The sequence below is a fragment of the Lolium perenne genome, chromosome 5 (assembly GCF_019359855.2).
Source record: "Lolium perenne isolate Kyuss_39 chromosome 5, Kyuss_2.0, whole genome shotgun sequence".
Lineage (NCBI taxonomy): Eukaryota > Viridiplantae > Streptophyta > Magnoliopsida > Poales > Poaceae > Lolium > Lolium perenne.
In genome coordinates, this window is record NC_067248.2 from 266,700,820 (window position 1) to 266,727,762 (window position 26,943).

Here is a 26,943-nt window from a genome sequence, read left to right on the forward strand (position 1 = left end):
GGATTGTTCCTGAAAATCTATTTGAGGATGATAGTAAGCCTAAAAATAATGAAAGAGGAGCCTCTGAAACTTACATAGATAAGAAACAATGCATTGTTGAGAAAACTACCAACTTCTCGGTTGGTGCTTCTTCTCTTGATGTTACTTGATTTACACTTTCTGCGCCTAGCTGAAAGGCGTTAAAGAAAAGCGCTTATGGGAGACAACCCATTATTTTATTTCTGCAATTTTTTATTTTTTATTTGAGTCAAGGTGCTTGTTACTACTGTAGCAATACCTTTGTATCTTTATTTTATTACATTGTTGTGCCAAATAAAGTCTTTGATAGTAAGGTTGATACTAGATTTGGATTTCTGCGCAGAAACAGATTTCTAGCTGTCACGAATTTGGGTAGATCTCTCTGTAGGAAACTCAGAAAAATATGCGAAAATTCATGAGTAATCCCCAGATATGTACGCAACTTTCATTCAATTTGAGCTTCTTCATCTGAGCATGTTAAGTGCCTCTAAAAAATTCATCTTTACGGACTGTTCTGTTTTGACAGATTCTGCCTTTTATTTCACATTGCCTCTTTTACTGTGTTGAGTGGATTTCTTTGCTCCATTAACTTTCAATAGCCTTGGGTAATGTCCAGAAGTGTTGGGAATGATTGTGTCCTCTCTGAACATGTGAATTTTTGATTATGCACTAACCCTCTAATGAGATTTTTTTGAGTTTGGTGTGGAGGAAGTTTTCAAGGGTCAAGAGAGGAGGATGATATAATATGATCAAGAAGAGTGAAAAGTCTAAGCTTGGGGATGCCCCCGTGGTTCATCCCTGCATATTTCAAGAAGACTCAAGCATCTAAGCTTGGGGATGCCCAAGGCATCCCCTTCTTCATCAACAACTTATCAGATCACCTCTAGTGAAACTATATTTTTATTCCATCACATCTTATGTGCTTTACTTGGAGCGTCTGCGTGCTTTTATTTTTGTTTTTGTTTGAATAAATTCGGATCCTAGCATTCCTTGTGTGGGAGAAAGACACGCTTCGCTTTTTTATTTTGAACACTGGTGTTCTTAGCTATACTTTTAATGTTCATGGCGAAGGCTGAAAACCGCTTCGTTCATTGCTATTTGGTTGGAAACGGGAAATGCTTCATGTGGTAATTGGTATATGGTCTTGAATAATTTGATACTTGGCAATTGTTTTGAGATCTCAAATAGATCATGTTTAAGCTCTTGCATCATGTAGTTTGAACCTATTAATGAAGAACTACCGTAGAGCTTGTTGAAATTTGGTTTGCATGATTGGTCTCTCTAAAGTCTAGATATTTTCTGGTAAAAGTGTTTGAACAACAAGGAAGACAGTGTAGAGTCTTATAATGCTTGCAATATGTTCTTATGTAAGTTTTGCTGTACCAGTTCATACTTGTGTTTGCTTCAAACAACCTTGCTAGCCAGAGCCTTGTACTGAGAGGGAATGCTTCTCGTGCATCCAAAACCTTGAGCCAAAACTTATGCCATTTGTGTCCACCATATCATGTGGTATTTTTCTGCCATTCCAAGTAAATTGCTTGCGTGCTACCTTTAAAAATTTCATTCCTTGTCTTTGCAATACATAGCTCATGGGAAAGTAGCCTAAAAAACTATTGTGGTAATGAATATGTCGCTTATGTATCTTATTTCTTATAAGTTGCTTGTTGAGCGGTAACCATGTTTTCTGGGGACGCCATCAACCTGTTACACCTTTGTTGAATATCATGTGAGTTGCTATGCATGTTCGTCTTGTCTGAAGTAAGGGTGATTTATCATGATTAAATGGTTTGAGTATGCATATTGTTAGAGAAGAACATTGGGCCGCCGACCAAAGCCATGTATCATGGTGGAAGTTTCAGTTTGGAGATTAATCCTCAATCTCTTATGAGTATATTATCTGTTTCAGTTTGAACAACAAGGAAGACCGTGTAGAGTCTTATAATGCATGCAATATGTTCTTATGTAAGTTTTGCTGTACCGGTTCATACTTGTGTTTGCTTCAAACAACCTTGCTAGCCAAAGCCTTGTACTGAGAGGGAATGCTTCTCGTGCATCCAAAACCTTGAGCCAAAACCCATGCCATTTATGTCCACCATAACTACCTATCATGTGGTATTTTTCTGCCATTCCAAAGTAAATTGCTTGCGTGCTACCTTTAAAATTTTCATTCCTTGTCTTTGCAATACATAGCTCATGGGAAAGTAGCTTAAAAACTATTGTGGTAAAGAATATGTCGCTTATGTATCTTATTTCTTATAAGTTGCTTGTTGAGCGGTAACCATGTTTCTGGGGACGCCGTCAATTGTTACACTTTTGTTGAATATCATGTGAGTTGCTATGCATGTTCGTCTTGTCTGAAGTAAGGGTGATTTGTCATGATTAAATTGTTTTGAGTATGCATATTGTTAGAGAAGAACATTGGGCCGCCAACCAAAGCCATGTATCATGGTGGAAGTTTCAGCTTGGACATTAATCCTCAATCTCTTATGAGAATATTATCTGTTGTTGAATGCTTAAGCATTAAAGAGGAGTCCATTATCTGTTTTCTATGTTGTCCCGGTATGGATGTCCTCAAGTTGAGATCTATCAAAATTGAGAAATCAAATGCGATCTATCTTCTTGGACCTTTGTACAGGTGACATAGAGGTACCCCTTTGTGACACTTGATTGAAACATATGTAATGCAATGATGATCCATGGAAATCCAAGCTAATTAGGACAAGGTGCGAGCACTATTGGTATTCGATGCATGAGGCTTGCAATTTATAGGATGTTTTATGCATAACACATATGAATTATTACTACCGTTGACAAAATTGTTTCCATGTTTTCAAAATAAAAAGCTCTAGCACATGAGTAATCCTTGCTTCCCTCTACGAAGGGCCTTTCTTTTACTTTATGTTGAGTCAGTTTACCTACTTCTTTCCATCTTAGAAGCAAACACTTGTGTCAACTTTGTGCATTGGTTCTTACATACTTGCTTATTTGCACTCATCATATTACTTTGTGTTGACAATTATCCATGAGATATACATGTTGAAAGTTGAAAGCAACTGCTGCAACTTAAATCTTCCTTTGTGTTGCTTCAAAACCTTCTATTAAGAATATTTTGCTTTATGAGTTAACTCTTATGCTAGACTTATTGATGCTTGTCTTGAAAGTACTATTCATGAAAAATCTTTGCTATATGATTCAGTTGTTTAGTCATTATCTTCACCATTTCTTTGAATCACTTCATTCATCTCATATGCTTTACAATAGTATTGATCAAGATTATGATAGTAGCATGTCACTTCAGAAATTATCCTTGTTATCGTTTACCTACTCGAGGGCGAGTAGGAACTAAGCTTGGGGATGCTTGATACGTCTCAAACGTATCTATAATTTCTTATGCTCCATGCTAGTTTTATGACAATACTCACATGTTTTATATACACTTTATATCATTTTGATGCGTTTTCCGACACTAACCTATTAACAAGATGCCGAAGCGCCAGTTCCTGTTCTCTGCTGTTTTTGGTTTCAGAAATCCTACACAGGAAATATTCTCGGAATTGGACGAAACAAAAGCCCACGGTCTTATTTTCCACGGAGCCTTTCAGAAGTCCGAAGAGGAGACGAAGAGGGGCGACGAGGCGGCCACACCCTAGGGGGGTGCGGCCCCACCCCTGGCCGCGCCGCCCTATCGGGTGGGCCCCTCGAGCGTCCCCCGACTCTGCCCCTTCGCCTATATAATCTCTCCGTCGCGAAAACCCTAGTACCGAGAGCCACGATACGAGAAAACATACTGAGACGCCGCCGCCGCCAATCCCATCTCGGGGGATTCAGGAGATCGCCTCCAGCACCCTGTCGGAGAGGGGAATCATCACCGGAGGGCTCTACATCACCATGCCCGCCTCCGGAATGATGCGTGAGTAGTTCATCCTTGGACTATGGGTCCATAGCAGTAGCTAGATGGTTGTCTTCTCCTCTTGTGCTATCATGTTTAGATCTTGTGAGCTGCCTATCATGATCAAGATCATCTATTTGTAATGCTACATGTTGTGTTTGTTGGGATCCGATGAATATGGAATACTATGTCAAGTTGATTATTGATCTATCATATATGTGTTGTTCATGATCTTGCATGCTCTCCGTTGCTAGTAGAGGCTCTGGCCAAGTTGATACTTGTAACTCCAATAGGGGGTATTTATGCTCGATAGTGGGTTCATGCCTCCATTAAATGCAGGACGATGTGATGAAAAGTTCTAAGGTTATGGATGTGTTGTTGCCACTAGGGATAAAACATCAATGCTTTGTCTAAGGATATTTGTATTGTTTACATTACGCACAGTACTTGATGCAATTGTCTGTTGTTTTCAACTTAATACTGGAAGGGGTGCGGATGCTAACCTGAAGGTGGACTTTTTAGGCATAGATGCATGCTGGATAGCGGTCTATGTTCTTTGTCGTAATGCCCTAAGTAAAACTCATAGTAGTCATCATGATATGTATGTGCATTGTTATGTCCTCTCTATTTGTCAATTGCCGAACTGTAATTTGTTCACCCAACATGCTATTTATCTTATTGGAGAGACACCACTAGTGAACTGTGGACCCCGGTCCATTCTTTTACATCTGAAATACAATCTATTGCAATCTCTGTTCTCTGTTGTTCTTTGCAAACAAACATCATTCTCCACACCATACGTTTAATCCTTTATTTACAGCAAGCCGGTAAGATTGACAATCTCACTATTAAGTTGGGGCAAAGTATTTTGATTGTGTTGTGCAGGTTCCACGTTGGCGCCGGAATCCCTGGTGTTGCGCCGCACCACACTCCTTCACCAAAAACCTTCACGTGGCCTTCATCTCCTACTGGTTCGATAACCTTGGTTTCTTACTGAGGGAAAATTTGCTGCTGTACGCATCACACCTTCCTCTTGGGGTTCCCAACGGACGTGTGCTTCACGCGTTATCAAGCTCTTTTTCTGGCGCCGTTGCCGGGGAGATCAAGACACGCTGCAAGGGGAGTCTCTCACATCCAATCTCTTTACTTTGTTTATTGTCTTGCTTTACTTTGTTTTATTTTCTGTCTTGTTTGCTTTCTTTATATCAAAAACACAAAAAGATTAGTTACTTGCATTTACTTTATTTACCTTTTTTATTTCATTATGCTTCCCCCTAAGTTCACTTTGAAAGATATATCAGTAGGGTGTGGGTCTATCATTGGAAGAGATAATATAGAAGAATTTTTCACCCATGTTAGTACGGTTAAAGATTTTGAAGATAGATCCTTGGTAGAACTTGCTCCTACTTATGAAATTGCTACTGCCTCTTTAGTGCACATGTTGGAAGCTAGATTTGTTAATCTTAATCCTATAATGCAACATATGTTTCTTACACTCTCTGATATGGAAGAAGGAGAGAAGAAAGATTTTGTTTTAGAAACAACCTCTAGGATTTGAAAATTCTCAAAATCCACACTTCATAAGCAAGCTTGATAAGGCTCTTTATGGTTTGAAGCAGGCTCCTCGTGCATGGTTTTCAAGGCTCAACAACAAGTTATACAGTCTTGGTTTTGTTCCTTCCAAAGCTGATACATCATTGTTTCTCTTTAACAAGTCTGGTATTATCATATATGTGCTAATTTATGTGGATGACATTATTGTAACAAGCTCCTCAGATAAGGCTATTGGTGCACTCCTTCATGATCTCAGAGATGATTTTGCTCTTAAGGATTTGGGACCTCTTCACTTCTTTTTGGGCATTGAGGTAAAGCAAACTTATGATGGTCTTCGGCTCACTCAAGAAAAATATGTTGCTGATATACTTACTAAGGTTGGTATGCTTCAATGTACTACTGCGCCTACACCTTTGTCCTCCAGTGAAACATTATCACTGGTTCAAGGAGATCCCCTTGGACCTGAGGATAGCACACAGTATAGGAGCATTGTAGGTGCTCTACAATATCTGACATTGACAAGACCTGACATATCCTTCTCAGTTAATAAGGTCTGTCAGTTTTTGCATGCCCCTACTACCTCTCATTGGTCAGCTGTGAAAATGATTCTGAGATATATCAAAGGAACTCTGAAGGTTGGTATTACATTTAGAAGGTCATCTTCATTATTACTGAGTGCTTTTTCAGATGCAGATTGGGCAGGTTGTCCTGATGATAGAAAATCTACTGGAGGCTTTGCTGTATTTGTTGGACCAAATCTCATCTCATGGAGTGCTAGGAAACAAGCCACAGTGTCACGGTCAAGTACTGAAGCTGAATACAAGGCAATTGCTGATGCTACAACTGAGTTGATATGGGTTGAGGCTCTACTTAAGGAGCTTGGTATAAAACTGAGGCAAAGACCATGTCTATGGTGTGATAATTTGGGAGCTACATATCTATCTGCTAACCCCGTTTTTCATGTTAGGACAAAGCATATTGAGATAGATTTTCACTTTGTTCGAGAAAGAGTTGCAAATAAAATGCTTGATGTTAGGTTTATTTCAAGCAAAGATCAACTTGCTGATGGCTTTACAAAAGCTCTTCCTGTAAAACTTTTAGATGCTTTTAGGACTAATCTCAACCTCACCCAAGGTCTAGATTGAGGGGGAGTGTTAGACATTGTAACATGTATATGTATTGGGTATAGGGTAGTACCCTACCCCTCTACGTATATTCCTTGTAAGCCACATTTGGGGCTTTTCCAATCCAATATAACACGTACCCGATGGCTCCAACGAGCCCATCGTTTCCGCCACAAACTTCCATAATATGCACATGTTACTACGATATGTTACTACCTTCGTAGTGGTTAGAGCATCTCCAGTCACGTCCCCCAAACCGTCCCCCAAAACGCGCCGGATTGAGCGTTTGGGGGACGTGTTTCGTTCGTGCGTCGTTTGGGGAACGTCGCTCCCCAGTCGCGTCCCCCAAACAAAATTTCGGAAATTTTAAACTTAAGCGAGATTCAATTAGATTCGTCCAAACATACATAGATTCGAACGAAATTTGACTAAATTTAAACTAAACCTAATCTAGAAATACTTGCGGCGGCCGGAGGCGTCGTAGTACTGCTGGAAGTTGTACATGTCGTCGGTGACGACCTCCTGCTTGACGCGCTCGTCGACGGGCTCATCCTTCACCAAGCCGCTTGGTCATGCCTCGCCGTCGTCGGTGAGGTCCACGAGCGGCTTGCCGGAGTCGCGGATGGACATGGCGATCGCCGTCTCGACGTCGCCCCTCAAGGCGTTCTTGTCGTTGAGCGACGCCAAGAACGCCGCCTGTAGCCCTGGGCAGTCCTCGGGGTCGTCGCTGCTGGCGATGAGCCGCTGCTGCCGCTCGTACCCCGCCAGCAGCGCCGCCTGCGCCGCTTCCTTCGGATCCTCTTTCACCTCCGGCTTCGGGATGAGGAGGGCGCCGCCGCGCCTCTCTTGCTGCCGCCGGCTGCCGCTGCCGCCACGCCTCGTGTTGATGGGCGTCGCCGGCTCCTCCTTCACCTCGCGTTTGGGGACGTTGTAGGGCGCCGAGCGGTACGACGAGGACGGCGTCGATCGGGCCGGTCCTGAGGAAGAAGAGTTCGAGGAGGACGAGTATGTCGTCCTCCTCGGCTGCCATTGCGGTGGTCCTCCTTGAGGAGACGGTGGCGGTGACGATGGCGTCTCCAACCTTGGAGCGACGTTGCGGATGACGTTCTCGAGGGTGCGCCCCGGAACGCCTCAGAACAGAGCGCGGCCATCCTTGTTCCAGCTATTGGGCCCACCGACGAGCCCGTGGGTGTTGTGCATCTCGATGTCGTACTTCGCCTTGAAGTACGTCTTCCACCAGTCGTCGTTGTTGTTGGCCGCCCACGTCGGATCCAACCGCTCCTCGGCGGTGAGTTGAGCCCGTCGGGCCTTGATGTCGTCCCTCCATTGGTCCGTGCCCGGCTTCGGCGGCGGCGGGACGCCAATGTCGTTCACGGCCATCTTCCAGCCGCCGCTGCTTGGCAGCCGCATGTCCGGCGGGACTCGATATCGGGCGTGGTACAGCGCCCACGCCTCCGCCACGGTTAGGCTGTCGCGGCCGAAGCCGTTCGCCGCGGCGATCTTGCGGGAGGACGAGCTCAACATTTTTGGAGCGGCGAGGAGAAGATCCGGGAGGAGGGAGGCGGCGGCGACGAGAAGGTTTGGGAGCGGTGAGAAATTGGGGGACGAACTGCAGGGCGTCTTTTTGTACAGCGGCGGCAGCGGGTGGTTGCACGCAATAACGCCGACGCGGACGGCCACGCGGCCATGCACGACGAGACGCATCCCTGCGTCGCCTAGGAAAACAGGGACACCATTAACGTCGCTTGACCAAAGGTAGGCGACGGGGTTTTAGCCTTCCGAGCCGCTGACGCGTCGGGCCCGCGTCGCTTCGCCTCGCTTTTCGTTGTGTCCGGCGTACCCGGTGCGTCCCCTGTGGGACGGGGACGGGCTCAGGGCGCCGGACACCGTATCGGGGCGCGCCGGATAAAATTGGGCTTTGGGGGACGCGGCTGGAACAATTTTTTGTCCGGCGCGCCCAAAATTGTTTTGGAGAACGCGACTGGAGATTGGAGATGCTCTTAGTAACATAAAAGTAGTGTCATACTACCTTCATCTCAAGGCTTAAGGGGGGTTTTTTTTAAGTCAAACAAAGTAAATTTTGACCATTTTTTTTGAAAAATCTATGAACAAATATGATATTTTGTAGACACAATATGAAAATATATTACATTATCCTATCTAATGATATTGATTTTGTACTTTTTATGTTAATGTTTTTGATAAAAATTTGGTCAAATTTAACATAGTTTGACTTTCTGAAGATAAAAAATGTAAGCCTTAAGCCTTGGGATGAAGGTAGTAGATGTCTTCTTTAACTAGCTCGTAGACTCATTGTATCTTAAGAAATGTGATGTTACAGTAACTAGTTATGTTACTCTATCATCCTCTCTTCTCATTAACGGCATTGCCACATAAGCAAATTTGGTGAGTTGAACACTTCATTACTACTAGTGAAGTTAGTTTCACTATGAGTAGTCTCAACCATTTGCTGTTTGAGGCTACACAATTGTGTTACCAGTTCCATTGAAAATAAAGGAGTAACACAGCATTGACGGTTGAATTAAATTTCCCCACCTTAATTTTAAGGGGATCATACAAGGTGGAAAAATGAGTTCTGTATTTTCAGCTATACATCAACACACCAAACCTTCTAACCTTAACTATGGTTACATGTCCTGTTTTACATCCAGTGAGACATCAGACCTCCCGAGCCTGCATTTCATTACTGCAGCTCCTTGTGGTTTCAATGGCATGCTCCACAACTTTCGTTAGTATTTGGGTCAGCCACTTAGGTAGAACATCATAGGTCATAGTGACCGCCTTTCGCGGCACCTCGTGAAGAAGCGGTGGTTCAAGGCTTCTTGAGCAGTCAGCCTGGCAGAAGGCTCGTACGCTAGGAGGCCCTGCAGCAGGCCAATCAAGTCCCCGGCAGAGTGATCCACATGCTGCATCACCAGGTTCTGCGTTGACAGAATGGATGATTGCGGTTATAAAAACAATCATCAGACTAGCCAATACCGTGCTGCTGCCGCTGCACGGAGCCACAAGCAAAACTAAAATGCATCAGGAATCTGGAGACTACTGTTGTTTACCTGAAGGCGAGGCAGCTTGAGAACAGCTCTAATGCTCTCCCTTGTTGTAGCTCCTTCTGGCCAGTTCAACCTTCCTCTTCGGATGTGCTTCTCTGCATGATGGCTGAATGTACACAAGGCAAATTAAAATAGTCAAAACTCAAAACTAAACTCAAAGGTGGCGCTAAGTCCTAAAGATGGCAATGGCATAGATAACAGAAAGTTATACGAACATACTCGGCTCTTTCTAGCATGTGCCGTGGTAGAGGACCTAGAACCCTCTCCATCATCGCCAAGTGCTCCAGGTTCTCATGGGTCTGGAATAATGTCTCTCCCTGTAAAACAAATCAGAGACCAGCAATTCAATCATGCATGCAACTTTCCCAAGGACAGAGAAAAACAAAACTAAGGTAAACACATACCGAGCAAAGCTCAATCAGTATGCAACCAATGCTCCATGTATCACATGGATAGCTCCATCCGTGCCCTAGCACAAGACCACTGACACTCAGTTCTAGTACTTGACAACCAAACAACAGAATGTATGCATAACAGCCAGTTATGTATACCTAAAATAACCTCAGGAGCGCGGTAGTGCCTAGTAGAGACAATGTAGCTACAATCCTGGTGATCATATGCTGTGCTACCGAAGTCGATCAACTTGATGGCACTTGATTTTGGAAGCTTCCTTGAAAACGATCCATCCTGAATTTAAGCGTGTACACGTTGAGGAAAATAATGCAGCACGCAGTCAACACAGAACTAAATTGAAAACAAGCTAAACTGATGTGAACATGGTGAAATCTATAGGAAACTTCCTTCTGTAATTCGATTTCAGTGGTGCAGTGCACAAAGTAATGTATATATATATACCTTGTTTTCAGGTAACATAGCATGCTCTGAAGAAACAAAGAGGATGTTTTCCGGTTTTAGATCGGTATGAATTAACTGCAGGCCATGCATAACTGCAATGAGAAAAGATAAGTATCAACATACATGACACATAATTATATGAGAGAAAAAATAGCAATACGCAAACTCACGCAAACACAGATAAGCAATAAATCAGAACAAAAGAAACTTGAAAAAAGATGGAAATTTTCCTTTGTTTTCCAATGTTACAAAACATAGTTTAAATATGATAGTTAGGCAATAAAAAAACAATAAGAAGATTAGGTGAGCAGAGATGAAAACCAGCAAAGAAAACTAAAAGAAAATCTTAAAGGGAAATAAAGCATATAACGTATTTGAGGAATGCTGTTACTACACACATGCAACAGATTTCAAAAGTTGCTCTCCAAGATCACGGACTAGGTCGATTGGGAATGGGTGGTAGCCAGTTTTCCGCAGAAAGTCATATAAGCTTGGGCCAAGCTTCTCGCAGACCTGTTGAGTCATCGAAATTTATTGGTTGACTGCCCTAAGTCAACGTGACAAGTTGGGGAATTCGATGAATAAACCATTTACTTACAATACAAATATGGTTACGGTAGTCAAACCAGTTCCGTATTTGAACACAGCTGCAAAAACACTCACGATGTGTGATTCTCCTTAAAGTGGAAACATGACTTGAAAAACAGATTTATAATTTAGTCCATCCCAAGCTTATTAATTAGTTTTTTGAAGACAGACAAACTAGATGTATAACTTACTGTTTTCCTGCAGCATCATTTCTTGAAAGCTTCTGCAGCACATCAATCTCTATCATTGCTGCCTCGCTGTATTTGTTTATAGCACGGACAACTTTAATAGCTACCATTTCTTTTCTTTCTCTGTCCCAACATTCCAGTACCTGACCAAAAGTACCTAAGGAAACAAATATAGTCCGATTATATTACAGTAAATAGAAAACATAAGTTTCCTAGAGTTGTGTCTTCAAACACAATATCAGGTGGATCTGAGGAACATTGATGTTAGAAATTAAGTAGCTCAAGACTTTACACTCGAGATCAGAAGAAAAATACTAACCTTCTCCCATCTTTCTGTATATTTTATCTGCAAAAATAGTGAGGGGTATAAGAACAGAGCCTTCAAATGAGTTCAATAATTTCAGAGAAATTTGTGCAAATAAAATAAAACTATATAACCAGAATGCACTTTGCAAAAAAAAAAAAAAAACATGGATGCATTATCACTAGAACATAGTAGCATCATTTGGTTCAGCTACAAAATAAGCCAACATGGAAAACCTTGTAAAACTGAAACTACTCAAGACCATGGAAATGAAGCCAAATATAAAACGGTACACTGTAGAAAGATAAATCCAAAGTAAAAAATGTCAAAGAAGAAGAATTAACTTCGGACTATTATGAAACTAACTATGCCAACCAATTTTTTTTCTAAAACATTATACCATAGATTCGAAGGAAAATCTGAAAGAAGAGCATAAGTTCAAATGAGTAACCAAGAAACATTTTCTATTGAAAAAAATAAGATGGGAAAATAAAGGTTCCAGCAAGCTAAGGATCACAAATACAGTGATTATAGTCGAATAATGATGGTCAAGTGTAATTACAGCGAGAGGTCAAATTCTCTCCAACAGCAAATACATAATGGCCATCTTTATCGTCTTGTCTCCAAGGAGGGGAAGCATTTCGAGCAACACCATTTGAGAGCAGAGACAAGCAAGCATAGTCCGGGGGGTGTGATGGCAATACCCAGCCGGTGATATCGCCAACTTCTTGCCCACAAAATGTAATCTGAGCCTACACACATCGATCACTCATGTTTTTTTCATGCAGAAAGAAATATAATAAATGCATCCCCAATTGGTGTTAATGTTCTAATCTGAAGCGGCACAAATAAACAAAAGCATGTAGCTGAACATGGTATAGCATGATAGCCATGGATGAAAAATCTATAGCAGCATACAAGGCACGTACATACATTATTATAGTATGTAAAATAGAAGAGACGATACGCTCGCTCACCAATTCCCATCCTCGTATAAGCACACAGTTAAGGGAGCAAAGGATAGTTAATACACATTTTACCGGTAACCTTAATCAGCTAAATAAATACATTGCCGAATGTTCTCCAAATGCCTACCGGCAGTTCTCATTTTACCGGTAATCTTAATCAGCAAAAAATTATACAATTGATTTTTTTAAAATATGAATTCAATGGTATAATTTGTGTGGAATATATCTCATGTTCTGTTGACCAAATTAATAGTCAAGTTTTTTCTAGAAGTGCCTAATACCCAATAAACCGGAATGAAGGGAGTACTACGGGGTCAACTGGGACGAGAAAGTTCCAGACGCTGGCCACATGTTAGATGTAACGAAATCTGAACAATCCCAGTTGCAGAGGTGACGAGACCTGCAGTTGAGCCAACTGTAGCCTAAGCAGCACGTGCAGCAACAACCCTAAACGTCGAATCCTGCACCAGAATCTGCAAAACTTCGAGCTAAACACGGCTCGCACGAGCTAGATCTACGCGGAGCCACGGACCACGCCCCCCACATCCTGATCACGCTATTGACGAAACACACCCCGATCACGCTACAGATGAAGAATCCGCCGACAATTTCGAGCGAATCGCGCTCCGACGACGCGGTGCCACCGAAATCGGGGCGTAATGGACCAGAGAGGGGAATTGGGTGGGGAAATGGGGTCGCGCGTTTACCTTGGTCGGTGGCGCGACGTCCCAGCCGTGCCGGGCGCGCTTGCGGGGGCGGGCGGCGGGCAGATCGGCCGCGGCGGCGCACCTGGTCGCCATGGGCGGGCCGATCGGGGTTGGAAATTGGGGGATTTGGAAGCACGCGAGCGAGGAAATTGGGGAAGGCGCGCGCGAAAGGGGAAAGTGGAGGACGGTTGGTATAGGGCGGGCGGGTGGGAATGGGTGCGGGCCGCGTAACGGGTTTGACTTTGACCGGGCAAAGTTTGATATGCCCGAATATGCTTCCCATTTCCATCACCGGAAAAATATGGTGTAGAAAAACATTACGAAAACTAGAAACATATATAGATGAATCTTGATGATTTTATCATGTTTTAGACGAGGCTCCCATTAGCTTAGACTAGTACAATGCCCGCGCGTTGCTGCGAAAGAGCTATAAGTTTTTTTTAAAAATAATATTGTATGAGTAACAATAATATAATATGTTACTCTGAGTACCACTTTTGAGTTTATGAAGACCGGTTACCTTGATTTAGAGTTAGGTGTTTTTCTTAGCTTGATCAGTCTGATTGATATGAAGATCGGCCGCACCTTGGAAATATGTAACCTCTATAAGCTCCATGATTTTCCTATTTGATTGAGATGTGAAAAAAAAATAGGTAACTTGTATGACCTCCTCCATGGGTTTCCCACGTCTAACACACCTATTGACTTTGTAGACGTCTTCTGTTGAGCAGTGCTCGTTCAGGTTTTCCCTTTTATGATTTCATCACTGCTGGCGAAAGCATGCATTTTTTTTTTTTTTTTTTTTGCAAAAATGCATGTGAATCTAGGGAGCTTTGTGCAACATGACCCGATGAGATAAGCTGGGGTCGTGAATGATGGATTCATGCGTTTCCAGATCGGGGGAATTCCCCATTGGAGCATCTGCTCACGATTTCGTCTCCTCTCCTATTCGCACGCCCCTCTCCTATCGCATCTCCTCCGTCCTCTCGGTTGCTCTGGTCTTTACAACGGCCCCTTTTAATATCTTTCTCACCATTACATCTTGGACCAACTTGTTCTCGGAGGCGACTTGCAGATTCCCGAAAATTTATGTATATAAACCGGCTGGATTTAGTGTACTTGAGCGAGGTGGGATTATTTAACAAAAGTAATATCCAGTCGTATCACGTAGATTTTGGACGGGGTGTCATATCAGAACGAATTTGCATGTTTTGTAGCTGCTTCTAGGAAGCCCATTCTTTGTGAAGCAGGCCCACAAACCACATGGCCCAGATGCGAGAGCAGAGTCTTCACGAAGGAACCCAGCCACAAGCGGACTCGTATGGAGAAACATATGGTTACCGGAAAAACGTTTCTTTAAGCGGTGGCAATACAAGTAATTTTGACTGATTAATAAGGGTATTAATAAAACGGACGAAATTTTTGGGGAGAAACCTTCCTTCCTTTATTAGTAGGTATAGATTTTCAGTTGGATAAGAGACAGATTGTACAAGTAGAATTTTACTATTGCATGATTGTTTCTCTATCTATCTAATTTTTTGTACGTGTAATTTTCATTTGAAAAGGATGCAATAAGGCTGAACTTATTAGCATCCTAGCATTGTTAAGAAATATTATTCATTCTTTTTTACAACTAAAAATTGCTCTATTTGAACAATGCTATTTTGTACTATGTAGTTCTATTCTTGACCATTTTCTTGTTGTTATCTTTCAAAGGGAGCTAGAGAGTTTTGAAAAATGGAGCTAGATGGGAGCATAGTTGCTGCTGAAGTGCGAGCAACACATGATAGCCCGAAACGACATCATGGTCGAAAACAACAACAATTTGGCAATGCTTAAATTCATCCATGCTTAGTTCATCAAAGCATGACTAAAAATCATACATTTTATAATAATCCATGGATATTTAGTTTATATTTATATAGGTTTTAGTTACTAATTTAGGTCATTGATATACAATTCGTGTTACACTAACTTCTGTCACAAAGAGGGAGAGCATATTATCTGAATGATCAACAACAAACATGACAAGTTATGGACAAAGAAGAAATGCAGAAGCTACTTTCTTATTATGCTACCTTGCAATATTTTTTTACCAGTTCTAGAAGGTCATGTGCTTGCACAACGTATGGTGGAAGTATAAGAAACTATTAATTCAAGTTATTATAGCATTAATTCAAGTTACCTGGATGATCTTGCTTGATCACTAGCGTCTCATTGTAGCTTTTACTAATGATATTTTGAAGGAAGTACAATCTCATTATTTTCAGTATATTATGTGGCTATCTCTCTTCTACAAATCTGACTTTTCATATGTATTATATTTGGATGTACGACTAGATAAAAATTGAGGGGCCTGTAATAACTATTAGGAAACCCAGAAATGCTCTAAAATTTTGATGGCACTTTTCTGCTGTAAATTTTGGCGGCGGCTTCGAGAAGCATAGTCGGAAGCTTCAAGCTGCGGCAGCAGCGTCTACGTGTTGGATAATTAGGCACAATTTCCATGATTAATTCCAGAATATAAAACATGATGGCAGCAACTAGTAACATGTGAAACTCAAACATACTAGATGCATTAATCAACATGAGTAGCAGCAGCGCAAACGGTAAAGCATCCATCGCTAAACAGATCGAGATATGTCGCACGTACCGATCTGGTGGAGGTGGCGGTGGAGGTGTAGCAGATGATGTCGCGGCAGTAACGTTGTTGATGACAACGTTGTTGACGACGGGGACGACGGGTCGAAGTAGACGGCGTTGAAGACGACGGTAGGCAGCACCGCCCGACCTGGACGGAAGGCGACCCGTGATGAAGAGGTTGAGCAGTCGCGTAGAGCGCTTCCCAAAAACCTAATTCACCCTCTCCCGTACAGGATCGCAAGGACGAGTGGTGTCGGAGACCTGCTCTCCCGTTCGCCGATGCACGTCGGCGAGCGGGATGGAGTAGGCTATGATGGCGGCGCAAGCAGAGAGAGGTGGAAACCCTAAGTCTCGGCTCGAGGCTCAATCCACTCACCACGAGCGCGGCGCGCGCGTCGTGACGAGTCGAGTCGAGTCGAGACGAGCGAGCGAGGAGGAGGAGGAGCGCGCGCGTGTAGCACTCCTATTCTCACTCACTTACTAGTGGTGGAACAACCCACCTTATAAGGTGGTCTAACTTCCTCCTAACTTTCCATGTGGGACTAAACTTCCCACCTCTTGCCACTCCCTAGTGAGATGCCACCAACTTGGGCTCAAACTCACAAGGCTGCCACTATGTGGGCTTTGAGATTTATAGGAAAAAACTGAAATCTAATTTGGGCCACTAAAAGTGGGCCCAATATTTCAACAATCTCCCACCAGATCTCAAATCCCTATTTAGAGATTTACCAATACTCACTGCTTGTTTATATACCAGTGTTTCAGCGGAGACTGTTAAGTTGAACTTCCGCCTAGAACCTTAAGCTACATCCATTCACACTTGAACAATGGACTAAGCCTTGAATTGCAAGTTTTGCGTGAACAGGGTTTCACTCAAAGTCATAACCAGTACATGGCTGCCAGTAGCCTACCCCGCGGGTGAAGCATATGCGTCATACTTCGTGGTCTCTTCATGAGTTTACTAAAGATCACCCAAATCTCATAGATTGCGACATTTAACAATCAGACTCATATAGGTGTGTTATTTCAAGAAAGCTCTGTAGGACAGCATCTTTGCTAAAATAGCCAACATAAACACATTAAGGCTTGTTGCCAACCTGCCTTACAGCAATTGAGAGTTGTGCATATTCACATAGATAGGGTTACATAATACTCTCCACAATTAAACCACTAGTTTGTTCTTCCCATGTCCTAATTCACGGGATCTCCGATCACAAAGGTTGGGTTACCACTATGGTGTAACATCAACGGGTCTCAAACCCATCTCTCTCGATGCACTTTCTATCACATTACGTGATAGTCCCTTTGTAAAGGGATCTGCCAGGTTTTTGTCTGTTTGAATATATGTAACAGTTATTACTCCGGAGTTTCGCAATTTCCTGACAGACTTCAAACGTCTCTTGACGTGTCTTGATGACTTCGCGTTATCCTTAGAATTGTTCACTTTGACAATTACAGTTTGATTGTCACAATTCAAAAGGATTGCCGGAACAGGTTTTTCAACCACAGGCAAGTCCATCAAGAGCTCACGCAACCATTCTGATTCAACAGTGGTTGTGTCTAAAGCAGTAAGTTCTGCTTCCATAGTTGACCTCGTCAATATGGTTTGCTTGCAAGATCTCCATGATACTGCGCCACCTCCAAAGGTAAATACATACCCACTTGTGGCGTACAGATCAGCTACATCTGAGATCCAATTCGAATCACTACATCCTTCAAGCACAGCTGGGTGCCCTGAATAGTGAATCCCATAACTCATTGTACCACATAGGTAGCGCATGACCCTATCAAGTGCATGCCAATGATCAGTACCCGGGTTTGACATGAACCTACTCAACTTGCTAACAGCAAAAGAGATGTCGGGTCTAGTCGCGCTCGCTAAGTACATGAGTGAGCCAACGATCTGAGAATATCTCAATTGATCTATGGCAATCCTCCGGTTCTTGCGTAGTGTCACACTGGGATCATAAGGTGTTGGAGAAGACTTGCTATCAATATAGCCGAACCGGCTCAAAATCTTCTCAACATAATGGGATTGCGTTAGAGTAATCCCACTCTCGTTCTTAATCAGCTTGATGTTCAGAATCACATCAGCTTCTCCCAGATCTTTCATATCAAAACTCTTTGACAAGAAAGACTTGACCTCGTGTATTACTCTCATGTTTGTACCAAAGATCAGAATATCATCCACATACAAACATAGTATAACACCTTCGCCCCCACCATGGCGATAGTAAACACACTTGTCAGCCTCATTGACAACAAAGCCTACAGAAGTTAAAGTTCTGTCAAACTTCTCATGCCATTGCTTAGGTGCTTGTTTCGGGCCATATAAAGATTTCAGCAACTTGCACACCTTTCTTTCTTCACCTTTTACTACAAACCCATCAGGCTGATCCATATAGATTTCCTCTTCCAACTCTCCATTAAGGAAAGCTGTCTTTACGTCCATTTGATGAACGATAAGACCATAGGAGGCAGCCATGGATAGTAGTACTCGAATGGTGGTAAGTCTAGCGACAGGTGAATAGGTGTCGAAGTAATCTTCGCCTTCTCTCTGTGTGTAGCCTTTCGCTACAAGCCGCGCCTTGTACTTTTCAATAGTACCATCAGGTCTTAGCTTCTTCTTGAACACCCATTTGCAGCCCACAGGCTTGCATCCATGGGGTCGTTCTGATAGCTCCCAAGTTCCATTAGAAAGAATCGAGTCCATCTCGTTATGGACAGCTTCTTTCCAGTCATCTGCATCTGGAGATGCATATGCCTCTGCAATGGACGTGGGAGTATCATCCACAAGGTACACAATGAAATCATCACCAAAGGATTTTTCAATCCTTCGTCTCTTGCTCCGTTTAGGAGCTTCATTGTCATCCTTCTCAGTAACATTCTCATGTGATTGTTCAAAATACTCATTAGATGTACTGGACTCAGGAATTATCTCAGTAGAAATTCTAGCAATGCTATGCATATCTTTCATAGGAAACATATCCTCAAAAAATGTTGCATCACGAGATTCCATAATAGTATCAACATGCATATCAGGTACCTCGGATTGAACTACTAAAAATCTATATCCTACACTCCGAGGAGCATAACCTAGAAAGATACAATCCACTGTCTTTGGTCCAAGTTTACGCTTCTTAGTAATTGGAATATTGACTTTCGCCAAACATCCCCATGTGCGCAAATACGAAAGTGATGGTTTTCTCCCAGCCCACTCCTCGTAAGGGGTTTTATCTTTATTCTTGTTAGGAACTCTATTCAGGACATGACATGAAGTCAACAAAGCCTCCCCCACCATGCCTTTGATAAACCAGTAGTGGCTAACATGGAATTCACCAAGTCAGTCAGCGTGCGGTTTTTCCTCTCGGCAACCCCGTTTGATTGGGGTGAATAGGGAGGCGTCCTCTCATGAATAATGCCATATTCCTCACAGAATTCATCAAAGATTTTAGGAATCGCCACCACGATCCGACCTGAGACGCTTGATCTTTCTCTCTAGTTGATTTTCAACTTCGGCCTTATAAATTTTAAAGTAGTCTAAAGCTTCATCTTTAGTTCGCAACAGATAAACATAGCAAAATCTAGTCCATCATCAATCAATGTCATGAAATATCTCTTTCCACCTTTTGTCAACACACCATTCATCTCGCATAGATCAAAATGTATGAGTTCTAGAGGTGCCAAGTTTCTCTCCTCGGCCGCCTTGTGAGGCTTCCGAGGTTGCTTCGATTGCACACAACTATGGCACTTAGAACCTTTGGCAATGGTGAAATTCGGAATTAAACTTAAACTGGATAGCCGAGACATTAAACGAAAATTAATGTGACATAAACGAGAATGCCAAATACTGGTATCATCACTAACATTGCCACAGATATGGTTCACAGACTTATTACTGAAATCAGAAAGCGAAAAGCGGAACAAGCCTCCGCACTCATAGCCTTTACCAATAAATTGTCCAAACTTGGAAACAACTACTTTATTCGACTCTAAAACAACCTTAAACCCACCTCTGCATAGAAGGGAGCCGCTAACGAGATTCTTGTTCATAGTAGGGACATGCTGCACGTTCCTCAGCTGCACGATCTTCCCCGAAGTGAACTTCAGATCTACCGTGCCAACACCACGAACAGAAGCATGTGACCCATTCCCCATCAAGACGGAAGAATCCCGGGCGACCTGGTAAGAAGTGAACATGGATATGTCAGCACACACATGAACATTAGCACCTGTATCAATCCACCAACATGGAGATTAAAGTACTGAAAGAACAGTAAAGAGATTACCGTACCCATCAGCATTGCTAGCGGTCACCGTGTTGACTTTCCTCGCCTTTTTCTTGCGGTCTGACCTCTCTGGACAGTCCTTAGAAAATTGGCCAGTCTCTCCACATGTAAAGCAGCTCAGATCTGCTTTGTTTATCATCTTCTTCTTCTTGAAGGTTGTAGTCTTCATAGGCTTATTGAAGGAGGGCTTGTTATTCTCTTTGTTCTTGTTGTAGGGTTTCTTCTGCACCATGTTGGCGCTAGATTGACCCTCTCCTTTCTCAGTATTATCCTTAGCCCGAGCTTTCTCCTCAACATCAAGAGATGCTATCAGATTTTCAACTGATATCTCCTGTCTCTTGCGTTTGAGAGTTGTGGCAAAGTTCCTCCATGAAGGGGGCAACTTAGCGATGATGCATACAGCCACAAACTTGTCAGGTAAGGCACACTTAAGGAGTTCAAGCTCTTTCGCAATGCACTGTATCTCATGAGCTTGTTCGACTACAGAACGGTTGTTAACCATCCTGATGTCATGGAAGCTCTCCATGATGTACAGTTCACTGCCTGCATCGGTTGCACCGAACTTAGCATTCAGTGCATCCCAGAGCTCTTTACCATCTGTTATGTGCATGTACACATCACACAGATGATTGATACGTCTCCGACGTATCGATAATTTCTTATGTTCCATGCCACATTATTGATGTTATCTACATGTTTTATGCACACTTTCTGTCATATTCGTGCATTTTCTGGAACTAACCTATTAACAAGATGCCGAAGTGCCGATTCTTTGTTTTCTGCTGTTTTTGGTTTCAGAAATCCTAGTAAGGAAATATTCTCGGAATTGGACGAAATCAAAGCCCAGGGGCCTATTTTTCCACGAAGCTTCCAGAAGTCCGAAGGAGAGACGAAGAGGGGCCACGAGGGGGCCACACCCTAGGGCGGCGCGGCCCCCCCTTGGCCGCGCGGCCCTGTGGTGTGGGGCCCCCGTGCCGCCTCTTGACCTACCCTTCCGCCTACTTAAAGCCTCCGTGACGAAACCCCCAGTACCGAGAGCCACGATACGGAAAACCTTCCAGAGACGCCGCCAACGCCGATCCCATCTCGGGGGATCCAGGAGATCGCCTCCGGCACCCTGCCGGAGAGGGGAATCATCTCCCGGAGGACTCTACGCCGCCATGATCGCCTCCGGTGTGATGTGTGAGTAGTCTACCCCTGGACTATGGGTCCATAGCAGTAGCTAGATGGTTGTCTTCTTCCCATTGTGCTATCATTGTCGGATCTTGTGAGCTGCCTAACATGATCAAGATCATCTATCTGTAATTCTATATGTTGCGTTTGTTGGGATCCGATGAATAGAGAATACTTGTTATGTTGATTATCAAAGTTATATCTACGTGTTATTTATGATCTTGCATGCTTTCCGTTACTAGTAGATGCTCTGGCCAAGTAGATGCTTGTAACTCCAAGAGGGAGTACTTATGCTCGATAGTGGGTTCATGCCTGCATTGACACAGGACAGTGTGAGAAAGTTCTAAGGTTGTGTTGTCTGTTGCCACTAGGGATAAAACATTGATGCTATGTCTAAGGATGTAGTTGTTGATTACATTACGCACCATACTTAATGCAATTGTCTGTTGCTTTGCAACTTAATACTGGAGGGGGTTCGGATGATAACCTGAAGGTGGACTTTTTAGGCATATATGCAGTTGGATGGCGGTCTATGTACTTTGTCGTAATGCCCAATTAAATCTCACAATACTCATCATGATATGTATGTGCATGGTCATGCTCTCTTTATTTGTCAATTGCCCAACTGTAATTTGTTCACCCAACATGCTGTTTGTCTTATGGGAGAGACACCTCTAGTGAACTGTGGACCCCGGTCCAATTCTCTTTACTGAAATACAATCTCTTTGCAATACTTGTTCTCTTGTTTTCGCAAACAATCATCTTCCACACAATACGGTTAATCCTTTGTTACAGCAAGCCGGTGAGATTGACAACCTCACTGTTTCGTTGGGGGAAAGTACTTTGGTTGTGTTGTGCAGGTTCCACGTTGGCGCCGGAATCCCTGGTGTTGCGCCGCACTACATCCCGCCGCCATCAACCTTCAACGTGCTTCTTGGCTCCTCCTGGTTCGATAAACCTTGGTTTCTTTCTGAGGGAAAACTTGCTGCTGTGCGCATCATACCTTCCTCTTGGGGTTCCCAACGAACGTGTGAGTTACACGCCATCAAGCATATTTTCTGGCGCCGTTGCCGGGGAACGAAGAAAAGCTACACCACAGAGATCTCTACCTCCCACGTCAACCACGCGCCAGTTGTGGACAGCAAGATATTTTCTGGCGCCGTTGCCGGGGAGATCAAGACACGCTGCAAGGGGAGTCTCCACTTCTCAATCTCTTTACTTTGTTTTTGTCTTGCTTAGTTTTATTTACTATTTTGTTTGCTGCACTAAATCAAAATACAAAAAAATTAGTTGCTAGTTTTACTTTATTTGCTATCTTGTTTGCTATATCAAAAATACAAAAAAAAATAGTTTACTTGCATTTACTTTATCTAGTTTGCTTTATTTACTGTTGCTAAAATGGCCAACCCTGAAAATACTAAGTTGTGTGACTTCACAACCACAAATAATAATGATTTCTTATGCACACCTATTGCTCCACCTGCTACTACAGCAGAATTCTTTGAAATTAAACCTGCTTTACTGAATCTTGTTATGCGAGAGCAATTTTTACAGTGTTAGTTCTGATGATACTGCTGCCCATCTTAATAATTTTGTTGAACTATGTGAAATGCAAAAATATAAAGATGTAGATGGTGATATTATTAAACTAAAATTGTTCCCTTTCTCATTAAGAGGAAGAGCTAAAGATTGGTTGCTATCTCTGCCTAAGAATAGTATTGATTCATGGACTAAATGCAAGGATGCTTTTATTGGTAGATATTATCCCCCTGCTAAAATTATATCTTTGAGGAGTAGCATAATGAATTTTAAACAATTAGATACTGAACATGTTGCTCAAGCTTGGGAAAGAATGAAATCTCTGGTTAAAAATTGCCCAACCCATGGACTGACTACTTGGATGATCATCCAAACCTTCTATGCAGGACTAAATTTTTCTTCACGGAATTTATTGGATTCAGCTACTGGAGGTACCTTTATGTCCATCACTCTTGGTGAAGCAACAAAGCTTTTTGATAATATGATGATCAACTACTCTGAATGGCACACGGAAAGAGCCCCACAAGGTAAGAAGGTAAATTCTGTCGAAGAAACCTCTTCCTTGAGTGATAAGATTGATGCTATTATGTCTATGCTTGTGAATGATAGGACTAATATTGATCCTAATAATGTTCCATTAGCTTCATTGGTTGCACAAGAAGAACATGTTGATGTAAACTTCATTAAAAATAATAATTTCAACAACAATGCTTACCGGAACAATTCTAGTAACAACTATAGGCCATATTCTTATAATAATGGCAACGGCTATGGTAATTCTTATGGGAATTCTTACAACAATAATAGGAGTTCACCCCCTGGACTTGAAGCCATGCTTAAAGAATTTATTAGTACACAAACTGCTTTTAACAAATCTGTTGAAGAAAAGCTTGGGAAAATTGATATACTTGCTTCTAAAGTCGATAGTCTTGCTGCTGATGTTGATCTTTTGAAATCAAAAGTTTTGCCTAATGAGAATCATCATAATAAAATTGTTACTACAGCAAATGCCATTCAAGTTAGAATTAATGAGAATATAAGATTAATGGTTGAACTGCGTACTAGGTGGGATAGAGAAGAAAATGAAAAACTAGCTAAAGAAAAGAATGTAGCTAAAGTTTGGACTATTACCACCACTAATAATGCTAATGCTACACATGTTGCTGCACCTCCTACTAATACTAATAAAAGAATTGGTGTTAGCAATGTTTCCACTTCTAATGCAAAGCGCGAAAAACTGCCTGAAACTGCTGAAACTGCTGAAACTGCCTGTGATAAAGCTGCTGAAATTTTTTCCAACATTGGGGATGATGATCCCATTGCTTTAGATTATAATGGTTTGAATTTTGATGATTGCCACATCGCTGAAGTTATAAAGTTCTTGCAAAAACTTGCTAAAAGTCCTAATGCTAGTGCTATAAATTTGGCTTTCACGCATCATATTACAAATGCTCTCATAAAAGCTAGAGAAGAGAAACTAGAGCGCGAAGCCTCTATTCCTAAAAAGCTAGAGGATGGTTGGGAGCCCATCATTAAGATGAAAGTTAAAGATTTTGATTGTAATGCTTTATGTGATCTTGGTGCAAGTATTTCTGTTATGCCTAAGAAAATTTATAATATGCTTGACTTGCCACCACTGAAAAATTGTTATTTGGATGTTAATCTTGCTGATCATTCTACAAAGAAACCTTTGGGTAAAGTTGATAATGTTCGCATTACCGTTAACAATAACCTTGTTCCCGTTGATTTTGTTGTCTTGGATATTGAATGCAATGCATCTTGTCCCATTATATTGGGAAGACCTTTTCTTCGAACTGTTGGTGCTACTATTGATATGAAGGAAGGTAATATAAAATATCAATTTCCTATCAAGAAAGGTATGGAACACTTCCCTAGAAAGAGAATGAAGTACCATTTTGATTCTATTATGAGAACAAATTATGATGTTGACACTTCGTCTCTTGATAATACTTGATACACACTTTCTGCGCCTAGCTGAAAGGCGTTAAAGAAAAGCGCTTATGGGAGACAACCCATGTTTTTACCTACAGCACTTTGTTTTTATTTTGTGTCTTGGAAGTTGTTTACTACTGTAGCAACCTCTCCTTATCTTAGTTTTGTGTTTTGTTGTGCCAAGTTAAGCCGTTGATAGAAAAGTAAGTACTAGATTTGGATTACTGCACAGTTCCAGATTTCTTTGCTGTCACGAATCTGGGTCTACCTCCCTGTAGGTAGCTCAGAAAATTAAGCCAATTTACGTGCATGATCCTCAGATATGTATGCAACTTTCATTCAATTTGAGCATTTTCATTTGAGCAAGTCTGGTGCCATTTTAAAATTCGTCAATACGAACTGTTCTGTTTTGACAGATTCTGCCTTTTATTTCGCATTGCCTCTTTTGCTATGTTGGATGAATTTCTTTGATCCACTAATGTCCAGTAGCATTATGCAATGTCCAGAAGTGTTAAGAATGATTGTGTCACCTCTGAATATGTCAATTTATATTGTGCACTAACCCTCTAATGAGTTGTTTCGAGTTTGGTGTGGAGGAAGTTTTCAAGGATCAAGAGAGGAGTATGATGCAACATGATCAAGGAGAGTGAAAGCTCTAAGCTTGGGGATGCCCCGGTGGTTCACCCCTGCATATATCAAGAAGACTCAAGCGTCTAAGCTTGGGGATGCCCAAGGCATCCCCTTCTTCATCGACAACATTATCAGGTTCCTCCCCTGAAACTATATTTTTATTCCATCACATCTTATGTGCTTTTTCTTGGAGCGTCGGTTTGTTTTTGTTTTTTGTTTTGTTTGAACAAAATGGATCCTAGCATTCACTTTATGGGAGAGAGACACGCTCCGCTGTAGCATATGGACAAGTATGTCCTTGGTTTCTACTCATAGTATTCATGGCGAAGTTTCTCCTTCGTTAAATTGTTATATGGTTGGAATTGGAAAATGAAACATGTAGTAATTGCTATAAATGTCTTGGGTAATGTGATACTTGGCAATTGTTGTCTCATGTTTAAGCTCTTGCATCATGTGCTTTGCACCCATTAATGAAGAAATACATAGAGCATGCTAAAATTTGGTTTGCATATTTGGTTTCTCTAAGGTCTAGATAATTTCTAGTATTGAGTTTGAACAACAAGGAAGACGGTGTAGAGTCTTATAATGTTTTCAATATGTCTTTTATGTGAGTTTTGCTGCACCGGTTCATCCTTGTGTTTGTTTCAAAAAAGCCTTGCTAGCCTAAACCTTGTATCGAGAGGGAATACTTCTCATGCATCCAAAATACTTGAGCCAACCACTATGCCATTTGTGTCCACCATACCTACCTACTACATGGTATTTTCCGCCATTCCAAAGTAAATTGCTTGAGTGCTACCTTTAAAATTCCATCATTCACCTTTGCAATATATAGCTCATGGGACAAATAGCTTAAAAACTATTGTGGTATTGAATATGTAATTATGCACTTTATCTCTTATTAAGTTGCTTGTTGTGCGATAACCATGTTCACTGGGGACGCCATCAACTATTCATTGTTGAATTTCATGTGAGTTGCTATGCATGTCCGTCTTGTCTGAAGTAAGAGAGATCTACCACCTTATGGTTAAGCATGCATATGTTAGAGAAGAACATTGGGCCGCTAACTAAAGCCATGATCCATGGTGGAAGTTTCAGTTTTGGACATATATCCTCAATCTCAAATGAGAAAATTATTAATTGTTGTTACATGCTTATGCATAAAAGAGGAGTCCATTATCTGTTGTCTATGTTGTCCCGGTATGGATGTCTAAGTTGAAGAATAATCAATAGCGAGAAATCCAATGCGAGCTTTCTCCTTAGACCTTTGTACAGGCGGCATAGAGGTACCCCTTTGTGACACTTGGTAAAAACAGTGCATTGTGATGATCCGGTAGTCCAAGCTAATTAGGACAAGGTGCGGGCACTATTAGTACACTATGCATGAGGCTTGCAACTTATAAGATATAATTTACATGATGCATATGCATTATTACTACCGTTGACAAAA

At 42.0% G+C, this 26,943-nt stretch overlaps 1 protein-coding gene across 2 annotated transcripts; it reads right to left on the reverse strand.

Annotated features, from left to right (window-relative positions):
- Window positions 1-9,097: 9,097 nt before the first annotated feature.
- LOC127303039 (serine/threonine-protein kinase AFC1) lies at window positions 9,098-13,449 on the reverse strand. 2 transcript variants are annotated; one of them, XM_051333793.1, is made up of 12 exons: window positions 13,267-13,449; window positions 12,154-12,343; window positions 11,607-11,633; window positions 11,291-11,444; window positions 11,110-11,158; window positions 10,910-11,024; window positions 10,512-10,603; window positions 10,208-10,343; window positions 10,061-10,125; window positions 9,876-9,973; window positions 9,660-9,762; window positions 9,098-9,527 (listed from the first exon to the last, which is right to left on the reverse strand). In XM_051333793.1, the coding sequence occupies exons 1-12, from the start codon at window positions 13,357-13,359 to the stop codon at window positions 9,375-9,377; spliced, it is 1,275 nt and encodes a 424-aa protein (XP_051189753.1). In that variant the 5' UTR covers window positions 13,360-13,449; the 3' UTR covers window positions 9,098-9,374. The 2 variants fall into 2 exon arrangements, with proteins under 2 accessions (XP_051189753.1, XP_051189754.1); XM_051333794.2 differs by lacking the exon at window positions 12,154-12,343 and having other exon boundaries at window positions 13,267-13,383.
- Window positions 13,450-26,943: the final 13,494 nt, after the last annotated feature.